The sequence below is a fragment of the Hypanus sabinus genome, chromosome 9 (genome assembly GCF_030144855.1).
Source record: "Hypanus sabinus isolate sHypSab1 chromosome 9, sHypSab1.hap1, whole genome shotgun sequence".
Lineage (NCBI taxonomy): Eukaryota > Metazoa > Chordata > Chondrichthyes > Myliobatiformes > Dasyatidae > Hypanus > Hypanus sabinus.
The window spans coordinates 162,467,235-162,481,552 of NC_082714.1; the positions used below are offsets into that span (position 1 = coordinate 162,467,235).

Here is a 14,318-nt window from a genome sequence, read left to right on the forward strand (position 1 = left end):
TGTTTACTGAATACTGGTCCCAGGTCATGGTACTCTGTGGGGACTCGGGACAAATCCAGGGGTTCTGGGACAGGCGGGGTCGCGGTAGCTTCCCTGGGAGATGGGGCTGACCGCAGACAGTTGACGTGGCAAGACTGGCTCCATTTGGCTATCCTCCCAGTAGACCAGTTGATGTGGGGATTGTGTTGGATCAGCCATAGGTACCCTAGAACTACCGGGGCTTGAGGTGAACGAATGAGACTGAACCATACCTCCTCCCGATGGCTCCCGGATAGGATAAAGGTCAGGGTAAGCGTACAGTGGGTGACCTGAGTCAGCAGTTTTCCATCCAGGGCCCGGGCCTCCAGGGGTGTAGTTAGCGGCTCACGAGGTATTCCAGCCTGGGAGACTATGTCCTCGTCCAGCAGATTGCCCTCAGTAGCCGGGATCTGCATCCGAGTCTGGGGGGCTGAAAGGAGTGTCATCGGACCCACTAGAACAGTAGCAGCAGGAGATCTGCGAGGAACAGAAGGGGAAGAGAGGTTAGGGCTGGTTGAAGAAGGTAAGGTGGACCATGGGATGGCCCGAGGAACAGGGTAACCAGTCTTCTCTATCAGACGTTCTCGGAGTCAGTTGTCCAGTCTGGTAGCTAGGGGGATCACTGAATCCAGGCTGTTAATGTCATCCCTAGCCGCCAACTTGTCCTTTACCTTGTCACAGAGGCCTTGCAGGAATACCTCCTGGAGTGCCTCATCATTCCAGCCCAAGTCGGCCGCTAGCGTCCGGAATTCCACGGAGTATTCGGTAACACCGCGTGAGCTCTGACGGAGGATGAGCAGACGCTTGGCGGCATTTTTACCTCGGACTGGATGGTCAAAAATCTAAGATGAATTCATTTCTGAAATGAATGTGGGAAAGGAAGAGCAGGCCTCTGGTTGATCATCCCAAATCACAGTGGCCCATGCTAAGGCAGTTCCTCAAAACAACTCCATAATGTAAGCTATTTTTGATCTGTCCGTGGCATACGTGGATGGTTGCTGCTCAAACACCAAGAAGCATTGAAATAGAAAAGCCCAGCACTTCTCCAGATCTCCGGCATAGGGTTCTGGTTCAGGTACGTTCGGCTCACTTGGCAGACGAGTTGTTGACGCATCGAGAATTGTCACTACAGGCTGTCCGGGCTGGTCAGACAGAGTTCCCGGAGTCGACGGGGTAAGATGGGCGGGTACTCAGTTGACCTGTTCACTGACCTTTCTTACATCCACTGACAGGGAACAGAGGTTCTCCATGACTTCCCAGAGCAACTGATCGTGCAAGCCCAGTAGGGAGCCCTGGCGAGCAAGGGCTTGTTTCAGGGGATTTGTGTCCACTGGGTTCATTATGGCCAGTTCATTCTGTTATACAAGCATGGTGGTGGATGAACCCAAGTGCAGAACACAGGCATGGAGGCAGAGTTGGGAGGCACTATTTACATAGCGAGCCTGCAGTTGGTATCCAGGAGTGATGCTAGACTTAGAACTGAGTCCTAAGAATCATGGAACGAGATTATTCACACCGGAGTCAACCAACGAACTGGCAGCTCCTTATAGTGGTCACAGGGTTTTTATACTGTATTTGCTGATGGAAAGCAGGCATTTGTAGTTAGTGGAACCTGGGAATGATTGGGAACTAAACAAGGTGATTGAGGCCCAATTCCTGAGGAAAATAGCCAGGTGGGTGATTGCCAGAAGGGACCATGACACACTTCCCCCACTGTTGCCTATAATTCATAATTTCTTTATAGATCAAAGATTTTTCTCTCTTAATGTTGATATTTTCAAGGATTCAGTCTCCACAATTCTCTAGGATAGATAATTTTAAAGATTCATTGCATAATTTGATATCAATGTATCACAATATGGGCTTCCTCATTAAACAACGCCGATGCCACAATTCATTGAATATCACAATAGTACCTTGCTGTAATCTTCATAACCCAGGTGGCGGCAACAATCATCTCTCTCCAATTTGGCAGAAATCATGTTTGGTAAGTTGAACAACTCTACTCCAGGTACACTTGCTGCCTGTTATCGGTTTATCTAGCTAAATTTTCAGATAAAAATACTGTTGAGGTGCTTCAGTACAATTAAAATCAACAAGATTTTGCAAAAGTAGAGTCAGTGGAAATCAGAGTTCTCTAAAAATATCGCATGCCATTTAGGTTTAGGTTTCTCACTGTTTTGAGAACAGTGACATGTGAATAACAGGACTGAATATCATTGATATGCATCAAGGATCAGCTGTGCATCTATTATGACTGAATCAGACGTGATGCAAATTTACACTTCCCAGCACCAACCACAGAGATTTTTGTATAGCCTTAATGCACAGAATACAGAAGTAAAAGTGAAGGATCTGATAAATATACAGTACTTCAGATTCTGTTTCGGCACCCTGCGGTCTAATCTCTGAGATTCCTTTCCCTACAGCCCTTTACCTTTCCTACCCATCTAGCTTTACCTATGACCTTCTATCTATCTTCCTTCCCTTCACCCCTCCCCCTGCCACCTTTATATTTTGGTGTCTTCGCCCTTCCTTTCCAGTCCTGATGAAGGGTCTCACCCTGAAATGTCAACTGGTTATTCCTCTCCATAGATGCTGCCTGACTTGTTGAGTTCCTCCAGCAAGTGTTGCTCTAGATTTCCAGCATCTGCAGAATTTCTCATTTGTCAGCCATAACTGGTTGTCACTTACTGGTTTATTTTTACTGAAGTTAAGTAAAGCAAAAAAAAATCTATTGGAAGGCTCACCTTATAATATAAACACCCTTCTATTTACTCTTAACTTAGTCTATTCACTTAATGAGAAGCAATCATTCTGAGAAACCATTGCAAAACTATTCACAAATGCATTCAGGAAGCTGCAAGGTTAGAATGGAAATAGAATTATCCAGGTCACTACTAATGAGCATGAATATCAAAGACATTTATTATACAACTCAGCTCATCAACTCCAGAATTCAAGAGATAATTTCATAACAATTACCTGTAATAATGAATAGATGATATGCATTTAGCTTCTGTAATAACACCCAGGCTATGCTTGGAAAAAATTCTCATCAATGTCTGTAATTTGAGTATTTAAAACTAAAAATGGAAGAGAATTGATTCCTTAATTTAATAACTTCCTTAGAAATTCATAGACATAATGTTCTTATGTTTTCATGGAGGCAATGGCTTACCATTGCTATGCAGTAAAGACAGAGAAAAAAAATATATATAGATGCATCCTATCCCTGAGACAGCAAAGAAATTATCTTAAAAACTGGAAATGGAATGTCCAGGGAACTTAACAAAAATGTAGGCTGGTGATTATTTAGCAATAATTCTGACACAAGATCATTAACTTAAAACAGGAAAACCATTAGTTGCAGCAGGAAACGAAAGAACAGACCCAACTGTGAATAAAGTGGTTTACAGAAAGAAGTGTAACTAACCAGTGGTATCAATTGGCTGCAAGGTAAAACATTCCTCTTCATTGCACAGCAGAGTGGTTTCATCACCTACAGCACTCTCCGTCTGAAGTAATGGACCAGGAACATCTGAATCACCTATTAAATTGATCAAATGTGAATATTTTAAAACATCTTCAAAATTTCACGTAATTTTCACTGTATGTGCCCCTGAAAAGAGAGCCATGGCACAATTGATAGTGATTAAAATAACTGAGTGCAGCTCCTTGCATGTGCTCAAAAACTGTCATATAAGTTCCAACGGGATCCCACTACCAAACACATTTTTCCCTCCCCCCCCTCTGCTTTTCACAGGGATCGCTCCCTACTCAACTCCCTTGTCCACTCATCCCCCCCCATCCCTTCCCACCGATCTCCCTCCTGGCACTTATCCTTGTAAACTGAACAAGTGCTACACCTGCCCTTACACATCCTCCCTCATCACCATTCAGGGCCCCAGACAGTCCTTCCAGGTGAGGCGACACTTCACCTGTGAGTCGGCTGGTGTGGTATACTGCGTCCGGTGCTCCCGGTGTGGCCTTTTATATATTGGTGAGACCCAACACAGACTGGGAGACCGTTTCGCTGAACACCTACGCTCGGTCCACCAGAAAAAGCAGGATCTCCCAGTGGCCACACATTTTAATTCCATGTCCCATTCCCATTCTGATATGTCTATCCATGGCTTCTTCTATTGTCAAAATGAATCCAAACTCAGGTTGGAGGAACACCACCTTATATACTGGCTGGGTAGCCTCCAACCTGATGGCACGAACATTGACTTCTCTAACTTCCGTTAATGCCCCTCCTCCCCTTCTTACCCCATCCCTGACATATTTAGTTATTTGCCTGTTCTCCATCTCCCTCTGGTGCTTCCCCCCCCCTTTCTTTCTCCTGAGGCCTCCTGTCCCATGGTCCTTTCCCTTCTCCAGCTCTGTATCACTTTCGCCAATCACCTTTCCAGCTCTTAGCTTCATCCCACCCTCTCCGGTCTTCTCCTATCATTTCGCATTTCCCCCTCCCCCCCACTACTTTCAAATCTCTTACTATCTTTCCTTTCAGTTAGTCCTGTCGAAGGGTCTCGGCCCGAAACATCGACAGCACTTTTCCCTATAGATGCTGTCTGGCCTGCTGTGTTCTACCAGCATTTTGTGTGTGTGTTGTTATCTAAGTTTTATATTGTTGTATAAATCAGACCACATAACCCAGGCCCCAAAAGGTCTCAATGTCTCTAAGAAACCAATGTAGCACCTATCTTTCTTCCCGAGCTAAAGGCAGTTTCAGACTAAATGTCTGAAAGAATGGACATGATTCTTGTTACATCTCAGGCAGTTCATTACAGGGACTGGTGGTCTGTTGCACACCAATATTTGGTTGACAGTCTGGATTCAGCATTTGATAAAATTCACTAACTGCTTCCATGATAAATTGCAGAATACCAAGACAGAATTTCTCAGAACAATTCATGTTAGCATTATTAACACTGCAGACCAGTGCCAGGTACTACTTGTCCATGTCTACTTCAGTTCCACCTACCATTCTTACCCTTTCTTTTTCCATCCAAACAAAATATGTACTGTATCCTATAGAAAGCGGCAAATAATTTAATGTTTACACTATCATCAAAGCATGAACTCAATAAACAGGCTCGCCTAAATACACTTGTGACAACTGTTTGTAGATAAAGGGATTGGACTAAACCAATTATTTCCCACTATTATTACTGTATATATGTGCATGCCCATAATAGTAGCCATACACCTTGTTTAGTCAGAGTTGTACAGCACAGAAACAGGCTCATCAGCCCCATTGGTCCATGTTGACCAAGATGTCCCATCCAAACTGGTCCCATTTGCCAGACTTCAGCTCATAAATTTCTAAAGCTTTTCATCTACGTACCTATCCAACTGTCTGTTAGAAGTCTTTACTGTACCTGCCTCAACCATTCCTCTGGCATCTCATTCCATATGTGTACAATCACAAACAAGAGAAAAACTGCAGATGCTGGAAATCCAAACAACAGACAAAATGCTGGAGAAACTCACCGGGCCAGGCAGCATCTATGGAAAAGAGTAAACAGCTGATGTTTCAGGTTGAGACCCTTCATCAGGACATACAAACCAGCTTTGCATTAGAAAATTTGCCCACAAGTCTTTCCCCTCTCACATTAACCCCATGCCATAAGATAGAATCAGCCCACTGAGTCAGCTACAACGTTCCATCATGGCTGATTTATTATCCTTCTCAACCCCATTCTCCTCATACAGTGATGCCATAAGGTTTGATGCCATAATTAATCAAGAACCTATCTACCTCCACTTTAAATATACCCAATGACTTGGCCTCCATAGCCATCTGTGGCAATGAATTCCAGATTCACCGCCCTGTGGCTTAAGGAATCCCTCCTCCTCATCTATGTTCTAAATGGTCATGGCTCTATCCTAGGGCTGTGCCGTCTGGCCTACACTCACCCTCTATAGGAAACATCCTCTCCACATCCCTCCCCCTCATTCTTCTAAATTCTAATGAGTACAGGCGCAGAGCCATCAAGAGCTCCTCATATGTTATCCCTATGGAATCATTCTCATGAACCTTCTCTGGACCCTCTCCGATGCCAGCACATTTGTAGGTCTTTTTCTTGTCCACTAGTTCTTGATTCTCCAACACTGGGGAATAGGCTGAGTGCATTCTTCTTATCTACGCACCTTTATAAGATCACCTCTGCTACATTCCTAGCAATAAAGTTCTTGGATAAACCCAGTCAGGCTCTGTAAATTTGTCTACCTACATTTCTTTTAAGACATCCAGTACCTCCTCTACTTTAATGCAAACTATTCCCAAGGCCTCCTCATTTACTTGTTGTAATTTCAAAACCTTCGTGTCCTTCTCCACAGTAAAAAAGAGATTTTAATTAAGGACCTCGTGTTTCAAGATTATAAAGATTTAATTTTTCCATATAAGAGTCCTGCTACTAGCCTTTTGTTCTCAGAACAGCTATCACCCATTCTTCTAAAATCTAACCAAAGTTCTATACTGTCCATGAGTACATGCAGGACTGGGAATGCAAGAAAATGCTGAAAAGAAATATCACTGGTGCACTTCTCATGATTCCTCATCCATTAATCTCAATAAATAGAAGATAATGGAAAAGAACTGCCAACATTTTGATATATTGGCTAATTAGTCAAAGGCACTTCCTATGGAATGGAAGATTTCATGGTTTAAAAATATATCTTGTAGGTGGAGTATGTAAAATAGCTTGATTAAAGCCTACAATTCCACACATTAAATAAAGATTAATGGAATTGTGTGAGGATTTTAATACTATTAAAAGATACTGAACTAAAGAGAGTAAATAGAATTGAAGAACAGCAGATTATCAAAGACCTAAATGAACAAAACAGGCACAAGAGGGTAACAACCTTCTCCTCTTGTTCCAATAGGGCTATTAAATAGCCAGAACGAAGTCAGTAGCTTATTAAAAGGTTTCATTGAATGGGTTAGTATTTAAACAAACTGCATAAATATCCTGCATATCTAAGACAAATTATTTTTAAAATGTGTGAGTACAACTGTAGAAAAATAAGCAGGGAATACTAATGCATTAGACAGCTGCCTTACCAGACTTAACAGTTTGTAGCTTCAGATTTGCTGGGTCTTTAATATTGCTACTGCTAGTGTCTATAAAATCCACAAAAGGATCCTCGGCTTCACCACTGAGAAGCTCCTCTGAAAATAAAATGAACTTCAGTCCTTATAGGAAAGACGCCTCCACATGACTTAATCACAAACCTTTGGATTTACTGTTACACCTGTTTCATAAATTACGTTCAAATCAGGGGAAATGGCACATAGAGACTATAGAGATCTGGGTGACAAGCACATAATCAAACCATACTGTTGTAATAGGTATTGAAGGTTTATAGTGGTTCATCTTTGGAAAAACAAAACAAAACTAGAAAAGGACTCAGGAAGCTGAGAACCAGAGAGTGCACTTGCACCCTAATTCCTCACATTTGATTACTTGATCAAATTTTATGAACACATCTCCTTTTCCCTGTGCCTTGCTGTTCTTCCTGCAACTCTTCAGTTTCCAAGAAGTCCTGCCTTCTCCTTCCTGCTACCTTTCTGCTTTCTCCTTCCTGGTACCTTTTTGCTTTAATGTAACATCATTTTAAAAGAAAATTAATATTGCTAGAGATTACAGTCAAATTAAGAATAGAAGTGAAATAGCTTCCATTTTGTCTCGCAAAGGGACTAAATTTATTTGGTTTGTGCAGTGAATCCATTAATGGACTGCACATACTATATACTTCTTGATCTGAAGCACCAATATCTCTAAATGCAAAACCAGTCTGTAGTGCCAATAGCCATATACAGTCATGTGGATGGATTATACTCTCCCTTCAAGATTTATTTCATTTACTTTTGGATGGGCATTTAGCAATAGTAACCAGGGATGAATTTCTAACCATATATTCAATAAAAAACTCAGTAATAACACTTTGGTGAACACACTTTTCTAAAATATACATTTTATATTCATAATGGGATCATGGAAATCCATTGTACACATACATGATGAGGCAGTGCACTGCAAAGTTTGAGTAGGGAGTGTACTGTAAATGGAGACATATTAAACACTGAAGAGTGACAGAGTGAAAACTTCAAGCTTTAGAATCCTACGTATTTAATATAAATTATTTTAAATGTATGACTGTAAATACTATTTGCTTGCTACATTTTCACGATGTAAACTTCTAGCCTGTTTATTTACAATAAATTATGATTGTGCATTGCAGTGATTAAACAAAGGATCAATCACAACTCACAAATAGGTTAAATTTTGTTGTAAATTTACCGTAATATCCGTAGTTCAATGAACCCTCACCAGTTGGAGAGGTATCAAATATACACTCGCAAATGAATTGCAAATCATGCAAATGTCTTCTTGTAGAAATGACTTCTGACCATCTGCCCCAATATTTACAGGCTGCTCTATAACTGGCTAACCATGGACACTACAAATAAATCTGCACAATCAAGACTAGATTTTGTCCATTACTATTTTTATATAAAATGGGGAAATGCAGACAAGACATACAATCAACAGAGGTTTGATTTTACTCATCTTTTCTGAGATAATAAAATAATGATCCCCACCTAAGAGGTTTACACTATTTATTAACCAATTATTTATTTGTGGTTTTTCAAAAATTATGATAAAACACCTGTTCAGAAACAGATGAAAGAAGCAAGCCACTAAAATGTAGCTCAAAATTACATGTAACATACCTAACATACAAGCTGCTCCCTCATCTCCAAATCCATCATTCTGAAAGCTGTTTTTATCATAGCTTAACATGAATCTTTTCATGGAAGTACCAGAATTATTTTCTGGTGTTTGAGGAAGCAATGATTCACTTGTGCTTATTACATTGTCATCCAGGATACCAATATTCCCTAACATCCCATAACCATCACCTGCCAAAGAAAACAAGTACATTTAGAATTGTATTTTTCACTGTCCATATCACACAGAAGTCTTTATCATTTCTGAGCAGAACATGAAAAATACTTTATGTAAACTGTGTTTAACAATGAAGGCAAGTAACTCACACTAAAATGGACAGACATTCAAAATCAAATACAGATATTTACGATTTATTGACAGATACCATGAAGATATGACCATGTTACATTTTCCTTAAACAGGTGTTTCATAATCATACACCATGAAATTCCAAAATAATAGCTATCAGTCAACCAATAAATTTACCGTTTTATAAAATATCTACTTGACGTAAGACAGATAATGACAGCTCAGCTCAACTTGTTTTTGAAGGAAGCAAAACTTGAAATTCTTATAAGAGTAAGAAGTCCTCTTTCACAATCTTGAGTAGACAATCAAGCAATTCTGTCTTGACTTGAAACACTAACCATCTCTTTGCCTTCAAAATGTTGTCTGACCTGCTGACAACTGTTTGTATTTGTCTGCTGTGAAGTTATATGCCTGCAACATTAACTATTTTTTCTCTCTGGAAACACTATCTCTAGCATTAGTCTAATATCATCAAAGTTGTCCTTGCCCCAATTTAGGTCTCAAACTTGTAGACCAGTGTTATCCTTTATCATAACCATTTCAAAATGAATAGAATTATGGTCGCTATGCTTAATGCTAGGGAAACAGCAAGCAGAGAAAGCCTATATACTATCGAGCTTAAAAGAATAAGGTGTAGTCTCACTGAAGTATATGAATTTGACATAGTATACGAGGAGCTGATGTCTTCTGTCGATGGGATGTCACAGTCCTAAACTAAGGGTTATCTATTCAGGACAGAGATGAGAAGAAATTTCTGCAGCTAGACATTGGAGAATCTTTTGAATCCTCCAAAGAGGATTGTGGAACTCAGGGACCAAGTGTATTCCATACGGAAATCAGTATGTTTTTAGATAGTAAGAGTATCAAGAATGTGGAGTTAATACAGGGAAGTAGAGCAGCCGTGATCTTACTGAAGTTTGAATGGAGCATGACTGCGCAAGCACATGAAAGTCGGCTCGTGAGGCAGCAGGAGAATTTAAAAAGTGAGCAGATTAATGGAGTGGGCGACAGAGTGGAGGGAGACAGAGTAGGAAGGCTTTGGCTTGAGAGGCTTCGGCGAGCAGAGGCTGAGGATGAGCTTGCTCCCATTCAGGTAAGGCCGGGTAAGCTTCTTTAATTGATCTAATTAGCTTAGGAGTAGGAAATGGAGGCAGTAGTTAGGGCAGTCCAGTGCTCCATTTGCAGTATGTGGGAAGTCAGGGTGAGCACAATTGTCCCTGATGACTACACTTGCAAACGGTGCATCCAGCTGCAGCTCCTGGTGAACTGTGTTAGGGAACTGGAGCCAGAGCTGGATGAACTTCGGATCATTTGGGAGGCAGAGGCAGAAATAAACAGGAGTTACAGGGAGATAGTCACCTCTAAGAGGGAAGGGGAATAGACAGAATGAGCATAGCACCCCTGTGGCTGTTCCCAACAATAGTAAGTATATCACTTTGGATACTGTTGATGGGGTTGACCTACCAGGGACAAGTTGCAGTGGTTGCATCTCTGACACTGAGTCTGGACCCTCAGCTCAAAAGGGAAGGAGGGAAAAGAGGAGAGCAGTAGTGACAGGGGATTCAATAGTTAGGGGACAGATAAGAGGTTCTGTGGAAGAGATCAAGAATCCTGGATGGTCTGTTGCCTCCCTGGTGCCACGGTCTGCGCTATCTCGGATCGAGTTCTTAGTATTCTCAAGAGGAAGGGTGAGCAGCCGGTTGTCATGGTCCATGTAGGGACCAATGACATGGGTAGGAAGAGTGAGGAGGTCCTAAGAGGTGAGTTTTGGGAGTTATGCACCAAGTTAAAGGACAGGACCTCTAGGATAGCAATCTCAGGATTGTTACCAGTGCCACATGCAGGCGGGTTTAGAAATAATAAGATAGCGCAGATCAACACGTGGCTGAGGACATGGTGCAGGAGGGAGTGCTTCAGATTTATGGAAAATTGGGCAGATTTCCAGGGAAGGAGAGACCTGTTCCAGCGGGACAGTTTACGTTTGACAGTTACATCTGAACTGAAGGGGGACAAATATTCTTGCAGTTAGGTTTGCAAGAGACACTCCAGTGGATTTAAACTAGATACAAGGGGACAGGGGAACCAGAGTGTAGGATCAGACGTATGAGAGACAGAAGAAAAAGATAGTAAAGTTGTTTGCACCATTAGTGATAAACAGAGAGTAAGAGGTGGAGAATTTCTTAAATACATTTATTTTAATGCTAGGAGCATTGTAAGAAAGGTGGATGAGCTTAGAGCATGGATTGATACCTGGAAATATGATATTGTAGCTATTAGTGAAACATGGTTGCAGGAGAGGTGTGATTGGCAACTAAATATTCCTGGATTTCATTGCTTCAGGTGTGATAGAATCGGAGGGACAAGAGGGGGAGGTGTTGCATTGCTTGTCAAGAGAAAATACTACAGCGGTGCTCTGGCAGGATAGATTAGAGCACTCATCTAGGGAGACTATTTGGATGAAATTGAGGAATGAGAAAGGTGTAGTAACACTTATAGGGGTATATTATAGACCACCTAATGGAGAGCAAGAATTGGTGGAGCAAATTTGTAAGGTGATAGCAGATATTTGTAGTAAGCACAGGTTTGTGATTGTGGAAGATTTTAATTTTCCACAGATAGACTGGGAAACCCATACTGTAAAACTGATGGATGGTTTGGAGTTTGTGAAATGTGTGCAGGATAGTTTTTTGCAGCAATACATAGAGGTATCAACTAGAGAAGGGGCAGTGTTGGATCTTCTGTTAGGGAATGAAATAGGTCAGGTGACAGAGGTATGTGTTGGGGAGCACTTTGGGTCCAGTGATCACAATGCCAATAGTTTCAATATAATTATGGAGAAGAATAGGACTGGACCCAGGGTTGAGATTTTTGCTTGGAGAAAGGCTAACTTTGAGGAGATGCGAAAAGATTTGGAAGGAGTGGATTGGGACAATTTGTTTTATGGGAAGGATGTAATAGAGAAATGGAGGTTATTTAAAGGTGAAATTTTGAGGGTACAGAATCTTTATGATCCTGTTAGGTTGAAAGGAAAGGTTAAAAGTTTGAGAGAGCCATGGTTTTCAAGGGATATTGGAAACTTGGTTTGGAAAAAGAGATATATCTACAATAAATATAGGCAGCATAGAGTAAATGAGGAAGAATATAAAGAATGTAAAAAGAATCTTAAGAAAGAAATTAGAAAAGCTAAAAGAACATACGAAGTTGCTTTGGCAAGTAAGGTGAAAATAAATCTAAAGGATTTCTACAGTTATATTAATAGCAAAAGGATAGTGAGGGATAAAATTGGTCCCTTGGAGAATCAGAGTTGGACAGCTATGTGTGGAGCCAAAAGAGATGGGGAGATCTTGAACAATTTCTTTTCTTCAGTATTCACTAAGAAGGATATTGAATTGTGGAAGGTAAGGGAAACAAGTAGGGAAGTTATGGAAACAATGATGATTAAAGAAGAGGAAATCCTGGCGCTTTTAAGGAATATAGAAGTGGATAAGTCTCCAGGTCCTGACAGGACATTCCCTAGGACCTTGAGGGAGGTTAGTGTAGAAATAGCAGGGCCTCTAACAGAAATATTTCAAATGTTATTAGAAATGGGGATGGTGCCGGAGGTTTGGCGTATTGTTCTTGTTGTTCCGTTGTTTAAAAAGGTTTCTAAGAGTAAACCTAGCAATTATAGGCCTGTAAGTTTGACGTCAGTGGTGGGTAAATTAATAGAAAGTATTCTTAGAGATGGTATATATAATTATCTGGATAGACAGGGTCTGATTGGGAACAGTCAACAGGGATTTGTGCGTGGAAGGTTATGATTGACAAATCTTATTGAATTTTTTGAAGAGGTTACTAGGAAAGTTGACGAGGGTAAAGCAGTGGATGTTATCTATATGGACTTCAGCAAGGCCTTTGACAAGGTTCCACAAGGAAGGTTAGTTAGGAAGGTTCAATCGTTAGGTATTAATATTGAAGTAGTAAAATAGATTCAACAGTGGCTGGATGGGAGATGCCTGAGAGTAGTAGTGGATAACTATCAGGTTGGAGGCTGGTGACTAGCGGTATGTCTCAGGGATCTGTACCAGGTCCAATGTTGTTTGTCATATACATTAATGATCTGGATGATGGGGTGATTAGGTCTTTATTCTTTGGAGCGTAGAAGGTTGAAGGGGGACTTGATAGAGGTATTTAAAATTATGAGGGGGATAAATAGAGTTGACGTGGATAGGCTTTTTCCATTGAGAGTAGGGGAAATTCAAACAAGAGGACATGAGTTGAGAGTTAGGGGTCAAAAGTTTAGGGGTAACACGAGGGGAAACTTCTTTACTCAGAGAGTGGTAGCTGTGTGGAACGAGCTTCCAGTAGAAGTGGTAGAGGCAGGTTCGATATTGTCATTTAAAGTAAAATTGGATAGGTATATGGACAGGAAAGGAATGGAGGGTTATCGGCTGAGTGCAGGTCAGTGGGACTAGGTGAAAGTAAGCGTTCGGTACAGACTAGAAGGGCTGAGAAGGCCTGTTTCCGTGCTGTAATTGTTATATGAATGCTGCACCAAACATGGAACGGCCAAGCTGCCTAATCGTACTGTTTCGTAAATCCTCAATGCATCGAAAGGAAAGCAAGCATGGAACAATATAACATAGAACAATCCGAAAAACACCAACAGGATCACTGAGGTCTCCCCCTCCTCCCCTACTGGTAACATTTAGACCATAAGACCAGAAGACAAAAGGTTCAAAAAACTAGGCCATGATAGAGATCTAGAATATTGTAAGGCCAGCAAGATGGAGCTTAAGAATGAAATTAAGAGAGCCACAAGGGGCCATGAGAAGGCCTTGGCGAGCAGGATTAAGGATAAGACGTGAGAGAAAAGGACTAATCAAGTGTGACAGTGGAAAAGTGTGAAAGGAACCAGAGGATTGCTTCTCTGAGTGGAGGCCTGTGACTAGTGGTGTGCCACAGCGATCAGTGCTGGGTCTGTTGTTATTTGTCATCTATATCAATGATCTGGATGATAATGTGGTAAATTGTAAATTGGATCAGCAAATTTGCTGGTGATACAAAGATTGGAGGTGTAGTGGACAGTGAGGAAGGTTTTCAAAGCTTGCAGAGGGATCTGGACCAGCTGAAAAAAATGGGCTGAAAAATGGCAGATGGAGTTTAATACAGATAAGTGTGAGGTATTGCACTTTGGAAGGAAAAACCAAGGTAGAACATACAAGGTAAAGGGTAGGGCACTGAAAAGTGCAGTAGAACAGAGGGATC

The 14,318-nt window shown here is 41.2% G+C and overlaps 1 protein-coding gene across 1 annotated transcript in view; it reads right to left on the bottom strand.

Annotated features, from left to right (window-relative positions):
• The window catches only part of LOC132399990 (double-strand-break repair protein rad21 homolog), a 126,630-nt gene that overhangs the window by 88,300 nt on the left and 24,012 nt on the right, over window positions 1–14,318 (bottom strand). Inside the window, exons 6-8 of the mRNA XM_059981007.1 lie at window positions 8,765–8,953; window positions 7,091–7,198; window positions 3,455–3,568 (exon numbers count right to left, since the gene is read on the bottom strand). Of these exons, the coding sequence (XP_059836990.1) occupies window positions 3,455–3,568; window positions 7,091–7,198; window positions 8,765–8,953 (411 nt within the window). The remainder of the gene's footprint in view (window positions 1–3,454; window positions 3,569–7,090; window positions 7,199–8,764; window positions 8,954–14,318) is intronic.